Below are 26,455 nucleotides of genomic sequence, written 5' to 3'. Positions count from 1 at the left end.
TTTTTTTTTTTTCTTTAAACGTTTTGTCTTCCTTCCTGGGCGTCCGTCCCACTTGCTATCACCCTCGAAAATGTCGTCGAACAAGGTCCCCGACGACAGTGACCCGCTCGTGGTGGCAAACTTCTTCTTTTTTGGGTCGATATTTCCCGGCGCCAATCGAAAAGACCCTCAGTCGTCACCACCATCCGAGAACGCCGGCGGCCGACGACCTCCGCCGGCGGGAGAATGGAAGGGATGGCCCTGGGATTTTAGCTCGTTCCCCCACGAAGACTTTGGTCCTCAGGTCAACTACGCCATTTGGATGTTGACGGCCCTGTCCGCGGTGTTCCTGGCATTGAGGGTGTACTGCAAGTTCCTCAGACACAAGGGCTTGTGGTGGGACGACCACGTCCTCATCGTCAGCTGGATATCTCTCGTGGCCCAAACTGCGCTGATTTCCTTCAACGTCAGCATCGGATATGGGCAGCACATTTGGGACTTCCACCCCAAGGACCTGCAAACGTTTCTGCTCATGTCCAACTCGAGCGGCTTCTTCTCCATCTTGGCGGCCATGCTCAGCAAGACGTCGTTCGCCATCACGGTCCTGCGCATCTCGGAGGGCTGGACGCGTCGCTTCGTCTGGTTCATCATCATCACCATCAACGCCTTCCTGAGCTTCGCCGCGCTCTCCACCTATGTCCAGTGCACCCCGAGCGAGAAGCTGTGGAGGCCCATGCTGCAGGGGACCTGCTGGCCCAAGGAGTTCATCATCGACTACAACATCTTCACGGCCGGCTACTCGGGCGCCATGGACATCATCCTGGCCCTGCTGCCGTGGCGCATCATTTGGAAGTTGACCATCAACAAGAGGGAGAAGCTGGGTGTGATGGTCGCCATGAGCATGGGGATATTGTACGTGCTTTTTTTTTTCTTCCTCCTCGTCCTTTTGGGACCTTTTTTTTTTTTCCCCCGGACAAGGGCCTAACAATTTTCTCACAGCGCCGGCGCAATCTCTTTCGCCAAGATCGAACAGCTCCCAGCCATCAACAAGTCCGACCTCATCCACGGCCTCTGGCTCTCGATTCTCGGCACCGCCGAGGCGGCAATGACCATCGTCGCCGCCTCCATCCCGGTCCTGCGCGCCCTGGTCCACCACAACAGCCCGCAGCGCCACCCCGCACCTGCGCGCTTCGTCAACAACACCGACATGCTGTACGCCGGCGGAACGAACCTCGGCCGCAACAGCACGACCGTCACGTCCTGGTCCGGCAAGGTGCCGCCGCCGCCACGCGGTCGGCTCAACAATTACCAGCCGCAGTATCAGCAGCAGCAGCCGCCGCATCAGCCGCATCAGCAGGACTACAACCACCCGAGCCGTCACCATCATTTCAGGAGGGACAGTTCGTCGAGCACGAGGAGCTGGGCGCAGCGGCTGCACGTGTCCCGGAAGAGGGAGAGCCCGGACGAGGAGTGGTTCTACAGGCTCGAGGCCGGGAGGGCCCCGCCGATGGGCAAGATCGAGGTGGCCGAGGAGGTCAGCGTACAGTTTGAGGACTCGGGCATCAGGCCGGTGGCGAGGGTGGACAGGCCGGTAAGGGCGGGGAACAGAGGCGGTGGTTACGACCCAAGGGGCCAGCAGCAGCCCGACCTGGAGCGTCAGGCGACGCAGTATTGGGGTCCGTTGAGGCAGCAGAACCCAGATGCTGGGGGGATTTTACGATAGGGTGTATTCTGGCTCTTTGGAGGTTCCGAGTGTTTCTTGCAAAGAATCCAATGACCCATTAGCAAACAAAACACGCCCTTTGCGATTGTTCCGCCACCATCTTGCTTACCTTGAAAGGCCGCTATGCCCGTCGTATACATGCAGACCCACCTCATGGGCCGCAACTCAATGCCTTGCTGCTCAAGTAGTCACCTCCACGAAGGCGCATCCATCTTTGACAAGCCAAGGCCCAAAAGTAAGGCGGGGCCAAGAATTCAACATGAATATTACAGAGCCTCTACATCAGCCTGATATTGCAAACTTGGAAAAAGAAAAAGAAAAAAAAAAAAAAAGAAATTTCAATAGCACTCAGCAAGCACTATTGTTGACTGACAGCAACCGTCTTTTTGCACAACCGCTCTGGCTGAGCTTTCGCCTCCCAAAGACCAAGCCGTGGCGAGAAACTGTGTGCACGAAAGGCCAGGATTCAAAGTACCGGAAGCGGCCAAGGACATGGAAGGAATGGATTCGAATCATTCGATACACTGCCCAGTCGAGCTGCTTGTGCTGGACATGCCTGTGCAGTGTGCACCTCTCGTATCATCTTTCTCAGCTGCTCCGCGGCTATTTTCACGTGACGAAGCTCCATGACAGATTGAAGCAAGGTTTGAATTAAATGATGCGTATATGTTAGCGAACGAACGCGAGATATCCAAAAAGAAAGTCCAGCCAAAGATAAAAAGAAAGAAAAAATAAAAAAATAAAACGAAAGACGCTTTGCTAGTAGGAAGAGCCTGAAGGGTCGTAGCCCAATGAGCCAACGCTACCACTCGCTCCAACAGGGTTGATTGCCATTGGTTCCCAGCCAGGTTCCAGTTTGCAATTCTGCAACCTGCAGTGTTGGCTAGATCTGCTTTCGCACACGCCCACGAGTTGTTTCTTAAAGTAGAATCTTGCCTTCCAACCCGCAGTCGCCGTCGCAACCAGCGTCCCCCCGCCAATTTTCTTGATCGAATGATTGCACTTTACCTCCTGGGCGGAAGCGAGGCCCGCAGAGAAGAGGAACAGGGTGGCGATGGTTGAGATCTGCATTGTGAAAGGCTTGGATTTGCTGTCAGCCATGGATTGTGTGTATGTGTGTGTGTATGTTTTTTTTTTTTTTTTTTTTTTTTCCCTGATCCTGCAAATCGCGAAGAGAGAGAGAGAGAGAGAGTATCCTCTCAATCGCAAGACGATAGCTTACTTACCGAGTTTGAAATTAAACAAGTGGCAAGCGCAACAAATAGCAAAGCAAAAGCGAGTGTCGTGGATAACTTTAAAGAAAGAAAATCATAAACCAAAAGAGAGTGATTGGCTGGATGGTGGAAAAAAAAAGGAGAGTAAGTAACCAACATTAGTGAGAGGCAATCATGGCTTTTATAGCGAAAATAACATGGAGCAAAAATGTTCCTTTGGTTGAATGCGAAATGATCGACAGCACTACAGTATCAAATAACCTCGTTCCTTTTTTTTCCAGAAATAGAATCGGCATGAAAAAAGATACACAAAGTGGCATTAAAGTCGGCTGTTATTTAGTGTTGTCCAGGATACGTTGGCATACGAGATATTCTCCAGCCCAGGTTCATCCTTTCTTTCCGTTCGGCTGGTGAGGTATTCTAGAAGGGTTCGCGACGGAATCGGCAAACGAAAATAAGCAAGTGAACCTTTCTTTGATTGCACTAAAATTTGAGATGCAATATAGGGATAATAGACTTGACTGTATAGTTGCAATTGTCATTCAGCTCAGCTTTATCTCCTGGCCACGAGTGCACCAAAAGCCTGTGATTGAGCCAAATGAATCCGTCCCTTTTAGTCGACATTCTAGAAGCACATGTATATTTTAGTGAGGATCGATGGTGCCCAGACATGTGTCAAACGTTTCACTCGTTCCTGGGGTTTTCTGTGTTCTTCCGGGATACCCTTACCTCGTAGTCCGACTATCAATGCTCCTTCAGCAAAGCTACGTGCAATTGCCGCCGACGAAATTGGGACAGTTCAGATTTGGACAGTTCAAATTTGGACAGGCGGGTAAAGCGTCCCATTGGCGGTGTTCCAGGACGTCTTCCCTATATAATCATCCATGTGCCGATCGCCAATGCTTCTTGATGCCCACGACCAATGATTTGCTGTTTTCCGCGGGGACTTTGGTAACATCATGTTTCAGCCACGCGTATCCAGGAAAAGAAATCGTCGTGTCATTGATGAATCGCATAGCCACACCCTGGCAAAATTAAGGGCGCACATCTTTCATGTCTTGGGGGTTACCACTGTCTATTCCGTTCAGCCTCGGCTTTGCATCTATTCGTGGCTACACGCGAGGGCTAGAATCGCGGGGCGGATTTTGTACTGTCAAAAACCTGACGGAGGGCCAGCAGTTCAATAAAAATGCCCGCCATCTAAAAAATTCCGGTACGTATAAATAAGGAGGGGCTCGCTTACAAACAAATGTATTGCAGCACCGTTCGCAAAAGTACTTACGTCCAGGGTTCGACCCCTGACGCGGTCCGTGGAATATATAATTAATTATGCAACAAGCCAATATTTCACGTAGCAAATAACAAACCAAGCAGGATCTTGGGAGTGAAAAATAGTCTCGTTGGTTATTCAAACCTCATTAGTGCTGAATCTATGTAGTATTGCTCTCGCATTCCGGGTGTCACTCCACATTCCTTTTCCTCATCTTAGACTTAGACTGCAAAACAAAAGCCAATAGGAAGTGTTTGCACCCAACTTATCGCACCACCCTTGCCGCTAAAGGGTGTTTATGCCGAAAAGCAGCGAGCACATTTGGTGAACCAGAAGGTGAATACTTCATTTCATCATATCAATTCTTTTCTTTTTCCAAAGACCCTTGCCCAAGAATGTGCGTTGTGGAGAGATTCTTGCAACAGCTAAAAATAATAGAATAAATCGAAAAATCACAATCATACTCCGGGATAGCGTAGCGGATCTGATACTCATGGTAGGCAACGCGGCTACCTGCCCATGGAAAATCAGACCCTGGTCTGCGAATGCGCCTACGCACCCAAGTACCTGACAACCTACATGTGAAAACGTCAGTGTCCGCTGTTTTGGGGATTCGAGATATCATACGACAATGAGCATGAAATGATGTCGTTTTGAAGCTGAGTCGGCTGGTAGGAGTTTCATCATCACTTTGTCTGGAAAATCCCGACTGCAAAGGCATCGGTTCTTCCCTCGAGTTTCACAACGACCAGGCTCGGAGAGGCAGAGATAAAGATCTTGGTGGCCCCCCTAGAAGCTCATGGGACAAAGAGCTGTTTATACTACCAACAGGGTATCTAAAAAGCTCATCTTTTTATTTTTTTATTTTTTTTATTTTTTTAAGTATAACCAGCACAACGAGGCAGCATAAAAGCCCGTTTTACAGCGACGATCCTGCGCTCCTCGCGCGTCTTGGATCAGGTCCCCGGCTTTGATGGTTCCCTTGTTGCCGGGCATACAGCGGGCATACAGGCCGGGAATTGTCATTAGTACCCTGACTCGGCCCCGGATATTTTTCTTTGCATCTGGATGCGTAGACGACTTGCTGTGATTGGTCGTGTGATTCTGACACCGACTATGTTGCATGGCTGGTATAGTGCAGATACACAGCTTCAAGAGTCGAAATAATACACGGTCAAAAACTGGCCCACTCCTCCCATTCAGCCCCGGATGGACGCGAGCCTGTCTGCGCCCCCTATCACGTGCTGCCTGACCCTCTGAAAAGATACATGACGCTGATGAGGGAGTCCGCCGTTTCGAAAAAAGCCCCCAGTAGATTCTGATTCTGGTCAAGGTCGAGAAATGGCGCTGCTATAGAGCCGACGGTTGAAAAGAACAAAAGAACAAAAAAGAAACCCCCACCCACAACTCACAAAGTTTGGTGATTGAGCAATGAAACCGTTGGAACATGGTCAATCAGTTGGACCAAGTGAGCATGGGGTATTCCGGGCCTGATTCAAGACAATTGAGGCAATCTTCCCGATCTTCGCAACCCATCAAAGGCGGGCAGATCCGCAAGCCTCTATCTGATGGGGATGTGAAGTTTAACTACAAAAGCCAAAAAAAGGCTCATCCCATCTTGTTGTGCAAACCCAAGTTTGAAGGTAGAACATTTTAGGAATCGGGTTCATACAAATGACTAGCCATCTTTCAGGTGATCTTTGTTTGTTTGGAGGCCACCTGCCTGCATACAGCATAACCTTGGGACGAAGCAGCAACAAGAGTAGACGAGATAAAGTTTTGAATAAAGCGAGGATTGGTAACCAATCTAGTTGGTGTTTGTAGTTCTGACCAAAAAATATCAAGCAAATGCCTTATCAGAATTAATGATGCCAATGTAGCAGTTCTGGGAACAAGAGCAGCAGGCCGCGTGACAAATAGTAGTTAGTGATAGTTGATACACCGAAACTTGCGCCAGCGTATGATCAAGCCAATGCAATGCAAACAGAAATCAAAAAAGAAAAATCAAAATAAACCGCTCGCTCCCCACAGGGGCCATCTCTCCCCCGGCATCTCTCCCCTCGCCTTCAAGCTTCGATCAAACGCTCCTGCTTTTCGCCCTTGCCCTCGGCAGCAGGCTTGGAATCGGCGCGGGCTCCAGGTTTGGAGCGCGGGCGGAGCACGACGCGCCAGTTGCCGGTGTGGAACTGCATGGTGATGTATTGTCTGAAGTCGATGACCTGGCCGGGGACCTCCTCCATGTCGAATCGCGAGAATATGTTGGCGGCGACCATGCGCATCTCGGCCCATGCGAAACTGTGTTGCGACGCGCGAGAGGTGGGTAGTGTCAGTTTGCAAAGGAAAAAAAAAATAAAATAAAATAAAATAAAAGGGTGAGTCATCTCTAAACACAAGTTACACAACTTACTTGATACCGATGCACGAGTGTTTGCCGGCTGAGAATGGGTAGTATGCATTCATGCTGTAGAGGAGAAAGAAATAATCATGTTAGTATTTTTATATGTTCAAGCAAAAAAAAAAAAAAAAAAAAAAAAAAAAAAAAAAAAAAAAACTTACTCTGCAGCCGGGGCACCGTCCCTCTGCCCCTCGGGAAGCCACCTCTCGGGCCAAAAGCGGAGCGGCTCGGGCCAGTACTTTTCGTTGCGGTGCAGGTCCCTGTAGCTGGCCGAGACGACGGTGTGGGGCGGCAAGTGGTAGCCCATGATGGTGACCCAGTCCTTGCCGGTGCGGCGGCCCATCTCGGAGGCGATGGGGTGCAGGCGCAAGTTCTCCTTGATGCAGGCCTCGAGGTACCAGTACTGGGCGTCGTCGTTGCGGATGGCCTTGCTGGCGACGACCTCGTCGGCGATGGTGCGGGCGGGCAGCGACGCCAGCAGCTTGGCGCGCACGTCCGGGTTGCGCGCCAGCTCCAGGAACAGGCAGGCGAGGGTGCCCGACGTGGTTTCGGAGCCGGCCAGCAAGATCTCGGCCATCTGGTCCACGATGTCGCGCGTGCTCATGGCCGTGCCGCTGTCGGGCTTCCTGCCCTCCTCGATCAGGTGCTGCAGCAGGTCGCGCCGGCGGCTGGGCTGGTGGTGGTCGCCGCGTCTGTCGCCGGCGGCGGGCTCGTCGCGGTACGCCTCCTCGGTGGCCTTTTCGCCGGCCGTGAGCGCGTTGGTGCGCCGGCGCTGCACCACGGCATCGATGGCCGTGATCATCTCGGCCGGCCAGTCAAAGTTGATGTCGAGGCCGAACATGCGCAGGAACTTTTTGACGTAGACCATCTGGTAGCGCTTCGAGAGCCCGTCGAAGATGGAGCGCGGGATCGACTTCCACACTTTTTCGTCCACGCCCTCCTCGACCACCGTGGTCTTGGGGTTCGTCTGACCGAAACCCCTGCCGAAAGAACATTCTCCCATGCTAGAGACCCGGTCGAGATTAGTCAAAAAAAGACGATAAAGTCTCGTCGATTCTTTTTTTCTTTTCTTTTCTTTTTTTTTTTTGCTGTCAATGCATCGGACGAAAAAGTTGAGACTTACATGTCCAGCGCCACGTTGTGGAGGTCGTCCATCAAATCGACCTCGATGCCGTTGAACTTGGCCGAGTCGGCATCGGCGGCAATCTGGTTCTCGTACTTGTTGAGCAGCTGACGCATCGTCTTTTGGAAGTACTTTTCGAGGTTGTCAATGTATGCCACGGTAAAGGCAGGCGACAGGAATCTCTTGAGACGCTTGTGCGGCTCATGGCGACTGTTACCGAAAGAAGAAGAGAGAAAAAAAAAAAAAAATAGGAATGAAGCTGTTAGCACTGTCTTGGAATCAAAACAAAAAAAAAAGAAACCTGATCCAAGGTAATTTTAAACTCACATCTCTCCAAAAAGACCAGGGCTGTGCTTGTCCCTCGAAATCTCAGAATACATAGCCACCTTGGGCAGGTCGACCTTGACCAGAATCTCCTTGAGCGCGTCCTTGTCGGCGACCCAGACCTGTCGAGGCCCCAGGCGGACGATGGAGCCGTACTTCCTGTGGCTTCTCTCGACGAGCTTCCAGATCTCGCCCGTGCTAAAGCCCCAACGGAGGTGCATGGTCGTCAGGGGAGCGTACCACGGGCCCGGAATGTGACTAAGTGGGGAACGGTAGGCCTTCAAGATGCTGCGCATCTGAAGGATGGTGACGGCCATTACGGCCAAGCCGAGGACTACGGGCAAGAGAGCCATGTTGAGGTTCTGGCCAAGTGAATCTGGCTGGTAATAAGACGCTGGTGCTGCGGTTGGGCAATGGTGTGAAGAAAAGGAAATGTCAAAGTTGTGCTGGGGTTTTCTGGGGTTTTGAGGCCAAGAGTGATGATGGAAAACGAGTTATATGTCTGAGTAAAGGCTGTTATATCTATGATATGTCAAAGTAGAAAAAGAAAAGGGACATGATACAAGTGAGGAGCGTGGGTGTTTATATCAGATAGGATACCCCTAAATAAGTCATGGTACGAGGTCAACAACAGTAGTCTCCTCGTATTTTCTTGATTGATAGTGTAATTCCTGACTATGATAAGTTGTATCTTGATGGACAAGCATAAAACTTGCAACACTGCCCCAAACCGAGGCCTTGTTGCTATGGTATCACATCAGATAACTCAAGTATCGAACTGGGATAATCTATTCTCGCAACGTGCCGCAAATAACGCCCGCTCATGGGCTGTCCTCCGCTATGGGCCTATTGCGTGGCCAAAGATACTACGCTAGATCGTTGTTAACTATTAACAATACAAAGCGCCCCCACCAGATATCCCACTACCCGTATAAGACATGATAAGAAATATGGGCAGTATTTTTGTGACTATGGGATTTGCGACATGATCCCTCTCGTTTCCTCGGCACATTTGTCATGCAGCAGTGCAATGAAAATGGCCTCCGTTGAGTCCAGTAAGGAGACTTGGGTTGCCCATGGTTCGTGGCTAGTAGTGCAAACAAGACTAGCCCTAGGTCTAGTGTAAACTCTAAACAGCTGACTAAGGCCACTCATTCACTTTTTCCAACATCTGTCGTCGGCGATCGCCGATAAATTCAATAATCCCACATGGAACGGGGTAACAGCGATGGGTATGACGACCCTAGTGCAAGGCGAGCATGCATGGTCGCTGATCTAGTATGATATTATTTTTGGGATATCTCATGCAACGTGTTGAGGTATGGAGCATCCGAGCGGGATTCACATTGCTTGTTGAGGTAACTGTGCCTGACTTTGCAAATCTCCACAACCACTGTGAATTTTCTTGGTAGAGTAAACAAGGAAAATCGAAGTTTAAAACCGCTGCTGCAACGCTTGAGAGTCTAGACTGTCGTCTACCTTCCCATCTCGGCTCGAGCTGTGTAAGTAGAGAAAGACCGTTAGGGGGCTATGATGCAGATTGTCTGCTTGTCAGGGGTTGAAACGGCCCAGGGTGGGATATCAATCTATACCAGTCTATTGGAGATTCTAGTCAGTGGCTCGAGTAGTTGAATTGCGACATTTGCCGGTTATTTTACTGTAAGTGGCCCGCCTATACGACGATCGATTGTTTGACTAATGTCTCAATCTACGCTATAGCAGAGGCCTCAAGGGTCAACTTACAAACATCACTAGTCAGGGTGTGGCTCGTTCTGTCATCCTGACATGATAGTCAAGTGTCAGAAAGAACGTCACAGGCAGATGGGCAGCTGGAGATGAATCTTATTTACAGGACTATCAATCCTCAACTGGTAGGATTGGCCGTTGTCAATTCGAAAAACAAACCAGACCAGCTCAGTCAATTCAGTTCAGTTCTATTCTAGTCTTATCTAGTCCAGTCTTGTCTAGTCCAGTCTACAATGTCTAAACTCCGGGAGGTTATTGAATATGTCCGTCAAAACTCGCCTTTCTATGCCGAGCAGTGGCGGGACGTTGTTTTGCCTCAGGAGGCCAACAACGATGACGAGCTTCTCCAAGCTTTGCCTCTCACTGAGCACAAGGCTTACTGGGAAGCAAACACCTACCGCGACAGTCGTGTGCTAACCGCGCACCAGGGGGACGGAATCATCTTCAAGACCGGAGGTAGGAAAACATGCAGTCACCACGGAGCGCAAGCATTCACGTTGACGAACTACTAACTAACTCTTTTTTTTTGTAACGCGCACCAAAAAAAAAACACAGGCACTACCGGCAGCCCAAAAGTCGCCTTCTATACAAAACAAGAGCTGGAAGACCTCGGCTACATGCTCGCCACCTGCCTGACCAGGTGTGGCGTGGTTTACGGAGACAGGATCGCCAACCTGTTCTACGCCGGCGACCTCTACGGTAGCTTCCTGCTGCACATCTACTCGGTGCACTTCCTGTCCGGCGGCGCCATCCAGGTCCCCATCGCCGGCCACGTCGGCATCCCGACCATGGTCGAGCACATCACCGGGCTGCAGACCACCGTGCTGCTGGGCACCGTGACCACCATGTGCAAGATTGCCGACTACCTCCTGGAGACCGACGGGTCGGGACGACCGGTGCGCAGGGAGGCCGCCGAGATCGCCGCCAAACACGTCAGGCTGCTCCTCTTCTCGGGAGAGGCCCTCTACCCGGACCAGATTGGCGTCCTGGCCGCGGCTTTCCCCGTCGCCAGGATCCGGTCCGTCGTCTACGGGTCCATGGACTCGGGAATCGTCGGGCTGGCGCCGCCACCGCTGCCCGACACGCCGCCTCCGGAGCCTGCTGCAAAGGAAGCCCCGTCGGTTGCTGGACAAGACAACAAGAGAACGGCCGTCATGCTCCAGGACGCCACGGATCAACGGGTGCACAAGGTCAACAGCGAGTGGGGGGTGATTGTTCAAATCATCACCGAGGACGGGCGCGCGACGACGACGCCCGGAGAAGAGGGCAGCATAGTGGTGACCAACACGGGCCGGCGGCTCATGCCAGCCATCAGATACCCGTCCGGCGACCGTGGGGCCTGGGTCGATCACAACCAGGGCCTGTTCAGGGTGCTGGGGCGAGATCGGACGGCGGTCAGGATTGGGCCCGTGTCGGTCGACTTTGTGCACCTCAGAGATCTGGTCGGCGCGGTAATGGGGCCAGGGAGGCCCGTGGCCGCGCTGCAGCTCAAGGTCGGTCGGCGCGACGCCAAAGACCAGCTGACGGTCCTGGTGGCGTACCGGCCCGGCAGCGACGAGGAGGGGGCGGTGCTGAAACGAAACATATCCGTTGCGTTGGACGAAGCCAGACCCATGTTCAAGGGCCACGTCGAAGCTAACCTGATTTGCCCCCTCGAGGTGGAGTTTGTCGATAGCAGTGAGATAGTCATGTCGGAGAGATCAGGGAAGATTGTGGATGTTATTGACATCCGGGCTACGAGTTGAAAGGTCGAGCTTTGATAATCTTTTTAACGTCCATGGCATTTCGGATTTTTATAGACTAGCACTGAAGATATCAAAATGCGGCAAGAGAAAAATTTAGCAGAATAATACAAATCAGGACAATATCTGCGCCGAATCTCGACGCGCAAAATTTCCTTTTTTTGGATGCGCCGCTAAATCTGCCCTGAGCCGCACTAAATTGGCATAAATCTACCTTAAACTGCATTAAATTGCACTAAACTGCCCTAAATCTACTTTCAACCGCACTAAACTAGCCTAAGTTTAAACTAAATTGCACTTAATTGACCCAAATTTACCCCATATTGCATTAAATTATTATTGTCCTATTTTAATTTACTAAACCTATACTGTGAGTTATAATAATCCATTTTCGAAATTTTTAAATGTTTTTCCAGCGTATAATCACATAAAATAGCAAAATTAAAATTCAAAAATAAATTACTGGGTTGAAATTAGTATATTTCATTATGATTCCATATTTACCTTTGCAATATACTTCAAATCTTACTTACGTACCTTCAACCGTAAATCTTTTAATTTAAATACTGATCGAAATAACAATAAAATTCGTTATTAATTAAACACTGTAGTTCATCGCCCAAATCGGGTTTTAATTAGTCTCAGGGCTCATTCCTGAAGCCCAAAGCTCCACAATTGATCTACTCCGTTCGCTTCGCTCCATTTCGTGGCTTAATTGCGGTTTTGCAATGTACCTGTGGGTCTATCCAAAGAACGCTTTGGTTCAGGTCTGAGGACAATTTGTCGATTTTCGCCGTTTATGGCGGTATTTTGGGCCTTTTTTTAACCGAAACTCCTTTATTATTCCACAACTACGCACAATATTGAAAAAATAAAATATCGTTAAAAATAGCGTTTAATACCGCTATTAGCAGCGAGTCGATTTATTTTTTTATCTGTTATAATAGCCGAATTCGATACCACCTGCCCTTAATCCGTTTATGGCGGTACTGTTTTTTTGATTTTTTTTCGATTTTCGATTTTTTTTAATATTATTTTTAATTTTTGACCAAATTTTGTAATTTTTGCACGTGGAGGGTCGCATATATTTATATAGTACTATACTATATTTTAGTGTATATATTATAATATATAAGTAGTTAAATTAGCGGATAGGTAAAATATATACTTTTTTATATATAATTTACAATCGAAATTCGTTTATACTTTTACCAATTTAATGATAATGAAACCAAAACTTCAGAAATTCAATTCCGTATATAAATAAGCGTCCAAATCCAGTCTAACTTATAACATCGGCTTTGAAAGCTGTTTAATAAAAAAAATGCTAAATGTGTATTTTATAAACCTTTTTGCTTTATTTTATTAATTTTATATTTTTTTTGCAGGCAGAATCTGTGGTTTCTGCACGTGGGGGGTGAGATATATAAATTTAATATAATATTATAATTTCGTACGTATATCCAATTATATAAGCCGTGAAATATGCGGATAGGTAAACTATAATTAATTTTATGTATAATTTACAATCGAAATGCTTTTATACTTTTACCAATTTTGACATTAATAAAGCCAAAATTTGAAGAAGTGGACGACGTATATAAACAAGCGCTAGCGTAAGAGTCGATTTATAATACCGGCCTTTTTTATTTTTTTATGTAAAAAAATGCTATGCTAAATTTGTGTTATTTTTGTATTTTTGGCTTGGTTTAGTTAAATAAAATTTGTAAAAAAAAGTGTTAACAATATGGGTTGCTAACAGGGGTTTAGGCATTAGCCTAGGTGCGGCGTGGTGCTAATTGCGTTGTAAAAGCCTTCAATTACAGGGCTTAAATGCACTAAATTGTTCACTAAATTTGGGATCAAAAGATTTAATTTATTGGTGGGGGAAATTTTGCTTTATCTCCCTTATATACTTTCCGACATCGAAGTGGGGGTCCGCACGCCAAAAGACCGTTCCGGTACCGCATACGATTTTCCAAAAAAAATTATTTCGTATGCGATATTAGAAAAACACCCTTATTTCCATACAAACCATTTCTGGGTTCCCATTAATTTGCTAATTTGGTGAAAATCTCAACCCGGTACAAGGTAGTTAACTCGTAAATACAGGGTGGGTTAGTCTCAGGGCTCATCCCTAAAGCCCAGAGCTCCACAATTGATCCACTTCGCTCCACTTCGTGGCTCAATTGCGGCTTTGCAATGTACCTGTGGGTCCATCCAAAGAACGCTTTGGTTCAGGTCTGAGGACAATTTGTCGATTTTCGCCGTTTATGGCGGTATTTTTGGCCTTTTTGCGACCGACATTCCCTTATTATTCCACAACCACGCAAAATATCAAAAAAAGAAAACATCGTTGAAAATAGGAATTGGTAGGCCTTTTTCATTAATTCAAAATTTTTTGTACCCGGTACGCCAATTAAAAATTGGATATAGCCCGCCCTTAATCCGTTCATGGCGGTACTGTTTTTTCGATTTTTTTTTCGATTTTCGATTTTTTTTAATATTATTTTTAATTTTTGACCAAATTTTATATATTTTGCACGTGGAGGGTCGTATATATATATATATATATATCGTTATAAGAAATTTTGGTGCTTATATCAGATTATATAAGCAGTTAAATAAGCGGATAGACAAAGTATATACTTTTTTGTATATAATTTACAATCGAAACTCGTTTATATTTTTACCAGTTTTAACGATAATAAAACCAAAACTTCAAAAATTCGATTACGTATATAAACAAACGTCCAAATCCAATCCTGCCTATAATATCGGTTTCGAAAATTGTTTAATAAAAAAAATGCTAAATGTGTATTTTATAAATCTTTTTACTTTATTTGATTAATTTTATATTATTTTTGTTTTGCAGCCAAATCTGGTGGTTTTTGCACGTGGGGGGTGGCATATATATATCTAATATAACATTACACTTTTGTACGCTTATCCAATTATTTTAGCGGTTAAATATGCTAATAGGTAAAGTGTATCCAATTTTATATATATTTTGCAATCGAAATGTTTTTATATTTTTACCAATTTTAACATTAATAAAACCAAAGTTTGTAAAAATGGAGTATGTATATAAATAAACGTCAACGTGAAATCCGATTTACAATACCGGCCCCTTTTATTTTTTTATAATAAAAAATGCTAGATTTGTGTTATTTTTATATTTTTTGCTTTATTTAATTGAAGAAAATTTATAGATAAAAAACTTATTTAAAATTTATTACCAAACTTATAAAGGAGTGTATTAATAAAGAATATTTTTATTTTACCAATATTTGCGTAAATTATTTAATTTTTTAACAAATTGTTAATTTATATAAAAATATTAATAAAACTTTTGTTTCAATCGATAATTGCATGCACTTTGCAGTATTAGGTCTACTAAGGTATAAAGGCTGTAAACTAAATTAAAATAATTGTTGCATACCATTATTTAAAACAAGAATTAAATATAATAAAAAATTACAGATTTTATTTAATATTTTAATATTTTTCCAAATACAGTAGCTATAAAAACGCGGCCGGCGTTCAAATACTCAGCAAACTCCAATAAACTTAACGCAAATTACTATATATTTTTATAATTTTTATTTATTTTTTTATACGAATATTTAATTGCATACCATGGGTACACTATTTTCTTTTGCCATTATAATGCGAATATATCGCATTTACCCGCTACAAACGGCAAAATACCACAAATTATCCTTATATTAATAAAATAATCATAAGCGATATCGTAATATTAAATATATTATTAAAAATACCGTTATAAACGGCGAAATGCGACAAATTATCGTTGGTGGTACCGCCATGAACGGCGAAATGCGACAAGATGTCCTCAGACTAGAACGAGCGCGATCTTTTCGGCCAATGTAATTGGTCGAAAAGCCATGTGGCTGAAAGGTACATGGAGCGATCGGTCCCCACTGCGAAGCAGGGGGGTCTAGTCTGAGCACTGAGACTAAGGGTGGGTATTAAACCTAATATAGGGTGAAACCCCATTCGCTAATTTTAAATCGCAATTCCTGCAACATACAAAATATAATAGAAAATTTAATAGCCCTAATAGCCCCATTTCGGGACTATCTATTATGGTTTATATACAAATAAAAATGGACCTATTATATGCTAGATAACGTATATAACTAATACCCCCTTTTTTTGATACTACTTATATAAAATCGGAAAAGAAAAGTATATAAAAATAAAACCTTAAAAAAAGGTTCCCTTTATGTCCCAACCCGATTCGAACTCCTAATATAAACCCCCTGGATAATTAAATCCTTTATACCGACCTATAACCCCCGAAATAAACGAACCCCCGAATTGGAAAAAACCCCCGGATTCGAACCCCCGATTTGCATAATATTAACCCACGGAATTAATTATTAAACCAGGTAACCAATTTGGCTATTCGTTGGTAATAGTCCAAGCGAGGTATATTATATAGGGTATTTTGAATGCGTAAATCGCGCAAAACACGAACTTTTTCAATTTTGATTCAACTTTTGGTATAAGGTCGGTATAAATTATTTATTAATTAACCTATACAGGGTAAATTCGGGTAATGCGGCCGGTATTGGGCCAACAAAAGTCTAATATTTGCAAACAAAGGAAATATAATGGGTAATTAGCTAACGAAGTAATTAAATACCCTAAAATTCAATAGGTAAAAATTAAGGTTTTAGGGGTTTAAACCCCATAAATTTTAAAAAAGTTTGATAAATTGGAAACGTTAGGGGTTCTGTTAGGCTATTAGCGGGTATCTGTTTGGATTCCAGGTATTTTGAGGTTATTAATCCTTTTATAATTAACTCCCGTATGTAATGAAATTTTAATAACGTATATTTAATACGTTAATAGTGCGTAGGGTTATATACGTTAATTATAAAGCCTGTATTATTTCCAAATACTGCAATAGGGCCTTTTATAGGTAATCCAATTTTTTTAAATAGGTTTTTAAACTATTGTGCTTTACGCAGGGCTTCCGTTAAGGTATTGGTTTCGGTTTTTGGAGTGTTTAAAGCTATAATATTAACCTTTTTGCATTTCCACGTTATAAGGGCCCCAAATAGGGTATATAAATATCCGTAAATGGATTTTGAATTTTCCCTAACCCCGGTAAAATCGCTATTATTAAAAACCAGTAATTTTAGGGCTTTAAAACCCCTTTTTAATAAATTGGGTGGTAATTCGGTTTTAAATATTTTATTTCCGTAATAAATAAATAAGGATTTAATACCCGCTAAATAACGTAATAAGTTTTTAACTGCCGTTAAATGGATTGTAATGGTTTTTGTTAAAAAACGTAAAGCCCATTAAACCGCAAAACCGATATTCGGGCGCGTTAATAGTATTGAATATATAAAGGTGCCGATAATACGCTGTAATAATTTAATTTCCAACGCATTTACGGGTTTACCCCCGCTATATTTTAATACACCCGGTTGTAAAGGAATAAATATAGGTTTGCAATTAAATAATCCGAACGTTGCTAATATTTCTTTTATATATTAATTTTAATGGAGCTAAAATAGGTGTTTAAACCTATTTTTTATAATCTGAACGCCTAAAAAATAGGTTGCAAGGCCGCTGTTTTCCAACGCGTATACTTTATTAAAACGGGTTTTTGAATCCTAAATATATTGCAATTTATGACCTATTAGCAAGTAATCGCTTACAAAGGTAACGATAAAATATTTGGATTTAACGTTATAAAAGATAGCGGGATAAGAGATTAATGGTTTAAAACCTTTTTTAAAAAGTAGGGTTTTGAGTTTGTTTTACCATTTTTTGGACCCTGTTTCAAACTATATAGCGCTTTTTCCAACCGTATAACCTGCGATTTTTTCGGGTTATAACCCATTTCCACTAAAATCTTAGCGGTGGTAAGGTTACAATTTTTTGCCCATTCGTTAAAACCGTTTGGAATTTGCAAATATATACTTACGTCGGTAAGGTTATTATTTAAAAACGCACCGATAAAGTCGATTTGTTTTATTTCCCAGTTTTATGTATTAGCTATAATTAATAATATACGCCAGGCAGGTGGTATATTAATGTTAGCAAAAGCTTCGATATAACTTAGGCCTTCGACCTGTAAAAAACCCCTAATAATAAACCTAATTTTATATTTTATAAATTTATTATTTTTATCCTTTTTAATTTAAATACCGGCCGGGTAAAAACGAATTTACGGCCTGTAGGCATGTTAACTTTTGGGATAAAACGGAAGGTTTTTGCAGTGACGATTTGGTCGAATTTAAGCGCTAAGACCGCTAACCATTTAACATTTTCAGGGCTACTTAAGGCCTGTTAGTAACTATTTGGTTCACCGTCTTTAGTGGGCTTTTTCTTTATTTTGTTTTGGGCTTAAAAACAAAAATAATGCACGTAATTTATATCCATTAATGTTAACAATATGGGTTGCTAACAGGGGGTTAGGCACTAGCCTAAGAGCGGCGTGGTGCTAGTTGTGTTATAAAAGCCTGTAATTACAGGGTTTAAATGCACTATATTGTTCACTAATTTTTGGATTAATAGATTTGATTCATTAGGGGGGGAGATTTTGCTTTGTCTCCCTTACATACTCTCCGACATCGAAATGGGGGTCCGCACGCCAAAAAACGTTCCGGTGCCGCACACGATTTTCCGAAAAATTATTTTGTATGCGTTGTTCAAAAAACACCCTCATTTCCATACAAACCATTTCTGGGTTCGCACTAATTTGCTAATTTGGTGAAAATTTCAACCAAGTACAGGGTAGCTGACTCGTAAGTGCAGGGTGGGTATAAAACCCGGTACAGGGTAAAACCCCACTCGCTGACTTTGAATCGCAACTCCTGCAACACACACACAAAATATAACAGAAAATCCGACAGCCCTAACACCCCTACTTCGGCACTATCTATTGTGGCTTACATACAAATAAAAGTGGACTCATTACATGCTAAATAACGCATATAATTAACAATTAAATCTGGGTTTTCGAACTGCGAATTTAATTCCATATTCTGTATTTTAAGTGCTAAAAACACCGGAACTTCCGTTGTTTTAGGTACTGGATTAGGTACCGCTACCGTTATAGGCTCTGGGGGGCGAATAATAGGTTATACAGGCTTGGCGGGCACTGTATTTTCAGGGTTTAAATGCCTTGTAACGGGTGGTAATTGCCCTGTAACAGGTGGCAAATACCCTATAACAGGTGGTAAATACCCTGTGACAAATAGTAAATGCCCTATATTTTCCGGGTTTTTTAGGGAATATTATCCGCTGGAACGCTATCAATTTCGTTTTTAGGTTTGAAATTAAAATCCCCCTTTAAATCTGTATTTTCCCCCTTTAAAATCTGTAGCGCTTCCCCCGGAATAACCAAATTTTTAGCGGTTATACCCTTTATAATTTTTACGGTAAAGGTTTTGTATACGGCCCGTTTAGCGGGTGCGTAAACCAACGTTGTAGAATTTAATAAATGGGGTAAAAGTCTCACCGTTTCGGTGCGGGGAACCAATTTATTAGATTTTTGGCGTTTTTCCAACGGTATAATAACCTGGTATATAATACCAATAACCTGAAAATGCCCTAAATTGGGTTTATGCGGTAATCCAGGTTGGAATTCGGAATAAAATTCCTCGTAAAATGTTAAATCCCTATTAATTACCGTTGTACGGTTAATTAAATTAACCACGGCAGGCAGTAAATATTATTATAAATATAATGGTAAACCCGCCGCTATAATGGTAAGCCGAAACCTATTTAAAATAACCCTAACGAACCGTTCCGTTAATTCGTTTTGGCCGTGGTTATAGGGATTCGAAATGCTAAAATTAATATTTTTATTTATAAACCAATTTTAAAAGTTTATATTAATTTCGTACCCTCCATCGAAATAAAAATTTAAAAGGTAGCGCCCGTACGTAGTTTTTAAAACGCTAAAAAAGCTTTTAATAACCATTAAAACCGTAGGTCCGGTTTTATTTTTTAGTGGAATAAACCACCGAAAACGTAATTTTCGGTCCACTAATAATAAAAATACGGGTTTTTTTCTGTAAAAATTAGGTATAAAGGTTATTATATCACTTTTTATAAAATCGAAAATATTAGGGGGTGTAGGGAATGCGACCTTATTTGTACGCCTAATAAAAATGGCTTTAATATAAGCAATATAGGTAATTGCCCTAATTTTGTTGAAATTAGGTAAATTTTTGTGATTTTAACGGTTTTCTTTACCAATAATAGCCCTATATATCCCAAACGCCTGTACTATAATAGGGTTTTTTAAACCTGGATTTCGTTATAATTACCTGTAATTCCGCTTCCTTTAGGGGTTAACTAACCGTCCATAGTCCGTTCTAGGCCTAAAAGGAAATAATTTACAAGGGCCTGCTTTAAATCCGATAATAAAAAAGGTTTTAACAACGGATTTCTTGTGTGGGAAACCCCCTTTTTTCGGAAATAGTCCTTTTTATATTAGATTGCCTAAAAGGGTCACCTAACGGTGTGCCGGACCTACGGGGCCCAATTTTACGTGGATTTTCAGGGTTTTTACCGCTAAGTTTTTGCGTTACAGGTGAATTTACGGTTATTTCCGTATTTTGTTCGGGATTTAGCTTTTCCGTTACCGTATTTTCTTCCGGTTCCGAATTGGTGTAAATTTTATAATCCTCGTAATTTTCGGGGTTTAAATTATTTAATTTTAGTTTTAACGGGGTTGCGTAACCCTTTATAACCCCCTGTAAAGTTTTGTTAAAAGCGGTGCTATATTAACTTATTATACAGGCGTAATTCGAAATAACGTTATTTCGAATAAAGATATTATATCTTTTAACCTTTAAATAAAACGAATATTTAACGGTATTTAAACGTCCCTACGTTTTGCAATCTTTACCGTACAGGGTGTTCTTTAATAATACGCCCCCTGTATTATAATGTATTAGGCCATTAACGATATTTATTGCAAACGAAGGGATATATAAAACGTTATTTAACGTAACCTTTTTAAATTTATTAGCTTTTTGGCCGTAAAGGACCTGTATTTTTACAGTATCGGTGTTTACAGGTTTAATAGGGCCACCTTTTGTACCGATTTCGATTGTAAAACCGGGGGTATAATCGGTAAAAAATTGCTTATTTGCAAAAATATGGTGCGTACTATTTATATTGTATAGGATAGGGGAATTTAGTTTCCATGGTTTAGGGGTCCCTTTTACGCCGCGTCCAGGTTTCGTTTTAATTTTAAAATTAGTTGTTAAAACCTGTAGTTTTAGCGTTTTACCGGTATCGGTTTCCGAATCCGAATTCGAACGTAATTTTATAATTCCGCCAATAGCGGAATTAACCTCCTATTCCAGGGTGTTATACGCTGCGCCTTCGTTAACGTCACCTGGAATCGAACCCGTAAATAGTTCGAAATTTATGGAAATTATGGACGTTCTAACGGTTAATTCGTTGGAGGAGGATTTAGTATTTTTTGCAAAAACAGAATCCAAATTAAAGTTTTTACTTTTTTTTCGTAATTTAAAGGTGTTTTCCTGCCCATTATTTTCTTTTTTGACGCTTTTTTAGCGTTTTTTTACCCGTTTTTTGCTTTTAAACCTATAATTAGCAGCCTTTACCGTAATAAAACCTGAAATCGAATTTTTGGATATAAGGTCCGCCATAAAGTATTGTAAATTTAACTTTTCCGAATTTTGGCCTATTGTTTGCAAAGCCCGTTGGGTATTGCGTTGGCGTTCGGTCCAAATAGGGAATATCCCTTCCAAAACCCGTAAATATTAATTGCGTACGTTTACGGGGTTAATTTGCACGTTGGTATTCGTTAATTTAGCTATTAGTAAGTTAAAACGGTTGTTAAATTCATGTATTATTCCTTTAAATTTCGAAAAATTTAAGGCGTGGAATTCCCGATATAGTGAATTTCGACTAATTTCGGGTGCAACGGAATAATTATTTTCCAAGGTTTTATAAACCGTTACGGGGTTGGAATACCATATAATGGATTTTAAAAATTCCTTAATTAAACTGTTTTTTATAAATAATAATAGGATTAATTGCTCGTGTTCCAGTAAAATATAGCCAATTTCAAAGTTAGAAATAAACTCCGCTGCTTTTATAGCCCTAAATTGTACTTTTAACGCCTATTTCCACAAATCGTAATTACTAATTTTTATTACTTTACAATTTTCGGGGAAAATAAATCCCCGTTTCGATAGTTTTTTACCTATTACGTCACCTAAAATTAGGTTACCGGGTGGATTAAAGGGTGCAGTAACGGGTTTATTTTCCGAATTACTATTAAAATTAGCGGAATCTCCGTTTTTTAAAGTTAATAGGGTAATTAATTGTTAAATTATCCTTTAGAATTAATTTGTTTGCGTAATTGACGTTTTTAATTGCAAATTTTAGGCCTGTAATTTAGCGGTTAAAACTTCGTTTGGGCTGGGTTCAGGCCCCCTATTCGTTGGAATTGGGCCTGGAAAACCCGATATAGGGCTGTTTTCTATTATAGGGTAACCTAAATTATAATTGCAATTCGTTAATTTATAATTATAATTAATTAACCTAATTGCCTAAAGGTAAATACCTTATTTAATTTAGGATTTGCTATACCGTTTGCCTTTTAACGGTTATAGGCCTGTAATTGCCAATTACAGGGTTTATTACTATTTTCAATCGTTAAAATCCATTAAAATGCAGGGTTAGAATCCCTAAAATCCCCAATTAATGGGTGCCCTGGTATTTATACCAATCCAAATGCACGTAACGAATTCAATTCGTTAAATGGGTACAGGGTAGATTGCAGGGTATCGTGCAGGGTATCGTGCAGGGTATCGTGCAGGGTATCGTGCAGGGTATCGTGCAGGGTAAATCGCAGGGTATATTAACCACTAACGTAATTCCGTTAACGGGTTTGTAGGTTATTATAAACCCTATTAAACGCATTAGGATTTAATGGGTTATTAACTAACGAATACAGGGGTTTTTGGCCCTAATTCGCTAGCGTAAACCCTATTAAAAATTTGAACTAATTACAGTAGTGTGCACGATCCACAAAAACCACACCAAAAATTTTAGATTTGCAATGCAAGCGATCGTTGCAGTACCTAAAAAGGCCTAAATCGAACGTTAATTTTTAGCGATCCCCATTGTAAATAAAGGGGGGTAGGTGCTAAATTAGCGCCTAAAACCAACAATTTCGCACAAAAACAGCAATAGTTTCGTCAATATACGTGCTGTAAGGATGCGATAATAATTAATATAAAACCTAAATTTCAGGCTTTCCAGCGATGTAAAATGCATTTTGATGCACAAGCTAAAACCTTTCCGGGTCTATAATTTATTAACAATATGGGTTGTTAACAGGGATTTAAGTATTAACTTAGGTGCGGCGTGGTATTAATTGCGTTGTAAAAACCTTTAACTACAAGGTTTAAATGCATTAAATTGTTTACTAAATTTGGGATTAATAAATTTGATTTATTGGTGGGGGAGATTTTATTTTATTTCCTTTACATATTTTCCGACATCGAAATGGGGGTCCGTACGCCAGAAAACGTTCCGGTACCGCACACGATTTTCCGAAAAATTATTTTATATACGATATTGAAAAAACACCCTTATTTCCATACAAACCATTTTTGGGTTCGCATTAATTTGTTGATTTGGTGGAAATTTCAACCAGGTACAGGGTAATTAACTCGTAAATACAGGGTGGGTATTAAACCCGGTACAGGGTGAAACCCCATTTGCTGATTTTAAATCGCAACTCCTGCAACACACAAAATATAATAGACAATCTGACAGCCCCAATAGCCCCATTTCGGCACCATCTATTATGGCTTATATAAAAATAAAAGTGGACCCATTACATGCTAAATAACGCATATAATTAACAAAAAGTTAAATAAGATTTATTTGTAAATCGATAAAAGAATATATAAATTAAAGTTTTTTTTTTAATTTTACCAATATTTGCGTAAATTATTTAATTTTTTAACAAATTGTTAATTAATATGAAAATATAAATAAAACTTTTATTTGAATCGATAATTGCATGCATTTTGCAGTATTAGGTCTACTAGGCTATAAATACTGGTATTTTATTTAAAATGAATATTATATACAATTATTTAAAACAAAAATTAAATATAATTAAAAATTACAAATCTTACTTAATATTTAAATATTTTTCCAAATACAGTGGCTACAAAGACCCAGCCGGTATTTAAATAATCAACAAACTCCAATAAATTTAACGCAAATCACTATATATTTTTATAATTTTTATTTATTTTTTTATTCGAATATTTAATTGCATATTATATTTCCACTATTTTCTTTTGCTATTATAATACGAATGTTTTGTATATACCCGTTATAAACGGCAAAATACAACATATTATCTTTATATTAATAAAATAATTATCAGCGATATCGCAACATTAGGTATATTATTAATAATACCGTTATAAACGGCGAAATGCGACAAAATATCCTCAAACTAAAACGAACGCGATTTTTTCGGCCAATGTAATTGGTCGAAAAGCCATGTGGCTAAAAGGTACATGGAGCGCTCGGTCCCCACTGCGGAGCAGGGGGGTTTAGTCTGAGCACTGAGACTAAACCAGAGCGTTCTTTGGATGGACCCACAGGTACATGCAAAGCCACGAATTGAGCCACGGCTCACTGAGTGGAACTCTGGGCTTCAGGGATGAGCCCTGAGACTAGCAATGAAGGTGTTTTTTTTTGAAAACCCCATAAAAAATAATTTTCCGGAAAATCGTGAGCGGCACCGGAACGTTTTTATGGGTGCTGACCCCCATTTTAATGTCGGAGGGTATATAAGGGAGATAAAGCAAAATCTGCCCAACCAATTAATTAAGCTATTAATCTTAAAATTAGTAAACGAAACATAGCGCATTTGATGTATTTAAACTCTGTAATTACAGACCTTTACAGCATTAATTAGCACCACGCCGCACCTAGGCTAATGCCTAAACCCCTGTTAGCAACCCATATTGTTAACAGATGATTATATGTATTTTACACCGTTAAATTAATCGCAACATCTATTTTATAATTATACATTACATAAATACGTAATAGTCCTATTAATGATAATGAGTTGCATAAAGTAAAGTATATTAAAAATTAGAAAACATGTTTGGTACTTAAATATTAATATAATCGAAAATGCCATAACCACGGTTTCTGCGGACAAAAAATGACAAAAGTCTAAATATCCCAACCCAGGTGACCCCATACTTTTACGATTTTTATTTATTATTTTATTCGAATATTTCACCGCATACAGTGGTTGTACTGTTATTATTGCATATACAGTGTATACACAGTGCGAATATAGTATAAATACCCGCCATAAACGGTGAAATGCGACAAGTTGTCCTCAGACTAGAACGAGCACGATCATTTTGGACAATGTAATTGGCCGAAAAGCCATGTGGCTGAAAGGTATATCGAGGGCTCGGACCCCGCAGGGGTCTAGTCTAAGCACTGAGACTACCCCTACCTTATTTTTCGTACCCAGAGTCTCCCAGCTCTTCCGGCAACCCAGCACTCCCAGGCGTTCTCCCCCACAGGCACAGCCGCAAAATTCCCACTTGTTCTAGAACAACACACAAACCCCTGCTGCAGGAACCTTAAAACACGATGGACCGGACGGGTAATGACGGTACTAACGACCATGCCGAGGTTCTCCACTTGATGCGAATCCCTTGGTGCGCGAAGCACCTTAAACGGACCGCAGACGTCGACGACGACGACGACGACGGCGACGACGATCATCCAAAGGCGCCGCTCGTCGTCCAAGTCCACGCCAACAGGACCGTGCTGCCGACCAAAGAGAACCAGCTCGTCGGCGACACGCTCAACACCGCCGCCACCATCGCGGCCTGGGTCCACGTCTACCCGCGGCCGTGCGCGCGTCTCGGGTTCCGCATCCGCCACTTCGTCTCGCTGATAGCGCTCGAGGACGGCATGATGGGGTTCCCGGGTTCGCTGCACGGCGGCGCCGCGTCCCTGCTCGTCGACGAGGTCACGGGCATGCACATCGCCTCGCAGCGGGATCCCAAGGAGCCGCTGAACAAGGACTTCCGGACGGCCTATCTCAAGACCGAGTACCTGAAGCCTGTCCCGGTGCCGGGGACGGTGCTGGTCAGATCCGAGATCGAGCGGGTGGAGGGAAGAAAGCACTGGATCAGGGCCACGATTGAGGACGGGAGTGGCGAGGTACTGGCCAAGGGGGAGGTTTTGTACATAGCGCTCAAGACGACGTGGAAATTGTAGACATAAAATAAAATGAAACAGAATAAAACAGAACAAGACTATTTGCCTTTTTATCCTTTTGATCCTACAGTTTAGCCCCCCGCTCCTTGGCCAGCTTGTGCTCCTCCCGCCAAGCCAAATCGGTCAGGATCTCCTCGCTCCCGCCGCCAATGACCTTGAGCCTGAGGTCGCGCTGGATCTGCTCCGTCATGGTCCTGCCGCGCTCGTAGCCCGCGCCGCCGTGGACCTGCTGCGACTCCCTGACGGCGCGCTCGACGACGAGGCCGCCCTGGACCTTGGTAAGCGCCACGGGGCCGGCCAGGTCGCGGGCCTGCCAGCCGCGGACCCGGACGTGGTGCGCGAGCTGCTCGAGCCGCGCCCAGTGCGCCTCGACGTCGCACGCCACCGACGTCAGCTTGGCGCGGATCAGCTGCCGCGACGCCAGCGGCGCCCCGAACGTCTCGCGGTCGTGCGCGTGCCGCAGCGCCTCGGCCAGGCACACCCGCGCCTGCCGGTTGCAGTCCACCGCCAAGATGAAGCGCTCCTTGTTGAAGTTGCGCATCGCGATCGGGAACCCGCCGCCCTCGCACCCCACCAGGTTCGCCGCCGCCACCCGCACGTCCCGCAGCTCCACCCAC

At 42.8% G+C, this 26,455-nt stretch overlaps 7 protein-coding genes across 7 annotated transcripts in view; 4 read left to right on the top strand and 3 right to left on the bottom strand.

Annotated features, from left to right (window-relative positions):
- Positions 1-70: 70 nt before the first annotated feature.
- PpBr36_09870 (uncharacterized protein) lies at positions 71-1,702 on the top strand (the record flags this gene model as incomplete). Its single annotated transcript, XM_029896989.1, has 2 exons — positions 71-891; positions 979-1,702. 2 exons carry the CDS (start codon positions 71-73, stop codon positions 1,700-1,702), a joined length of 1,545 nt encoding a protein of 514 aa, XP_029745149.1.
- Positions 1,703-2,461: 759 nt separating this feature from the next.
- On the bottom strand, positions 2,462-2,773 carry PpBr36_09869 (uncharacterized protein; the record flags this gene model as incomplete). The annotated part of the gene is made up of 1 exon (XM_029896988.1): positions 2,462-2,773. One exon carries the CDS (start codon positions 2,771-2,773, stop codon positions 2,462-2,464), a length of 312 nt encoding a protein of 103 aa, XP_029745368.1.
- A 3,479-nt stretch (positions 2,774-6,252) lies between these two features.
- PpBr36_09868 (uncharacterized protein) lies at positions 6,253-8,381 on the bottom strand (the record flags this gene model as incomplete). Its single annotated transcript, XM_029896987.1, has 5 exons — positions 6,253-6,481; positions 6,594-6,647; positions 6,743-7,585; positions 7,705-7,914; positions 8,032-8,381. The coding sequence occupies 5 exons, from the start codon at positions 8,379-8,381 to the stop codon at positions 6,253-6,255; spliced, it is 1,686 nt and encodes a 561-aa protein (XP_029745369.1).
- On the top strand, positions 6,603-8,402 carry PpBr36_09867 (uncharacterized protein; the record flags this gene model as incomplete). The annotated part of the gene is made up of 4 exons (XM_029896986.1): positions 6,603-6,634; positions 6,750-7,542; positions 7,713-7,853; positions 8,100-8,402. 4 exons carry the CDS (start codon positions 6,603-6,605, stop codon positions 8,400-8,402), a joined length of 1,269 nt encoding a protein of 422 aa, XP_029745370.1.
- Positions 8,403-10,007: 1,605 nt separating this feature from the next.
- Positions 10,008-11,519, top strand: PpBr36_09866 (uncharacterized protein; the record flags this gene model as incomplete). Its single annotated transcript, XM_029896985.1, has 2 exons — positions 10,008-10,230; positions 10,330-11,519. 2 exons carry the CDS (start codon positions 10,008-10,010, stop codon positions 11,517-11,519), a joined length of 1,413 nt encoding a protein of 470 aa, XP_029745371.1.
- Positions 11,520-25,172: 13,653 nt separating this feature from the next.
- The window catches only part of PpBr36_09864 (uncharacterized protein), a gene marked incomplete at both ends in the record, with an annotated part of 3,581 nt that continues 2,298 nt past the window's right edge, over positions 25,173-26,455 (bottom strand). Inside the window, 2 exons of the mRNA XM_029896983.1 lie at positions 25,173-25,680; positions 25,907-26,445. Of these exons, the coding sequence (XP_029745373.1) occupies positions 25,173-25,680; positions 25,907-26,445 (1,047 nt within the window). The remainder of the gene's footprint in view (positions 25,681-25,906; positions 26,446-26,455) is intronic.
- PpBr36_09865 (uncharacterized protein) lies at positions 25,203-25,838 on the top strand (the record flags this gene model as incomplete). The annotated part of the gene is made up of 1 exon (XM_029896984.1): positions 25,203-25,838. The coding sequence occupies one exon, from the start codon at positions 25,203-25,205 to the stop codon at positions 25,836-25,838; it is 636 nt and encodes a 211-aa protein (XP_029745372.1).

Source organism: Pyricularia pennisetigena (assembly GCF_004337985.1).
Source record: "Pyricularia pennisetigena strain Br36 chromosome 7 map unlocalized Pyricularia_pennisetigena_Br36_Scf_7, whole genome shotgun sequence".
In the NCBI taxonomy this organism is placed as follows: Eukaryota; Fungi; Ascomycota; class Sordariomycetes; order Magnaporthales; family Pyriculariaceae; genus Pyricularia; species Pyricularia pennisetigena.
This window is presented reverse-complemented; position numbering and strand designations above follow the sequence as displayed.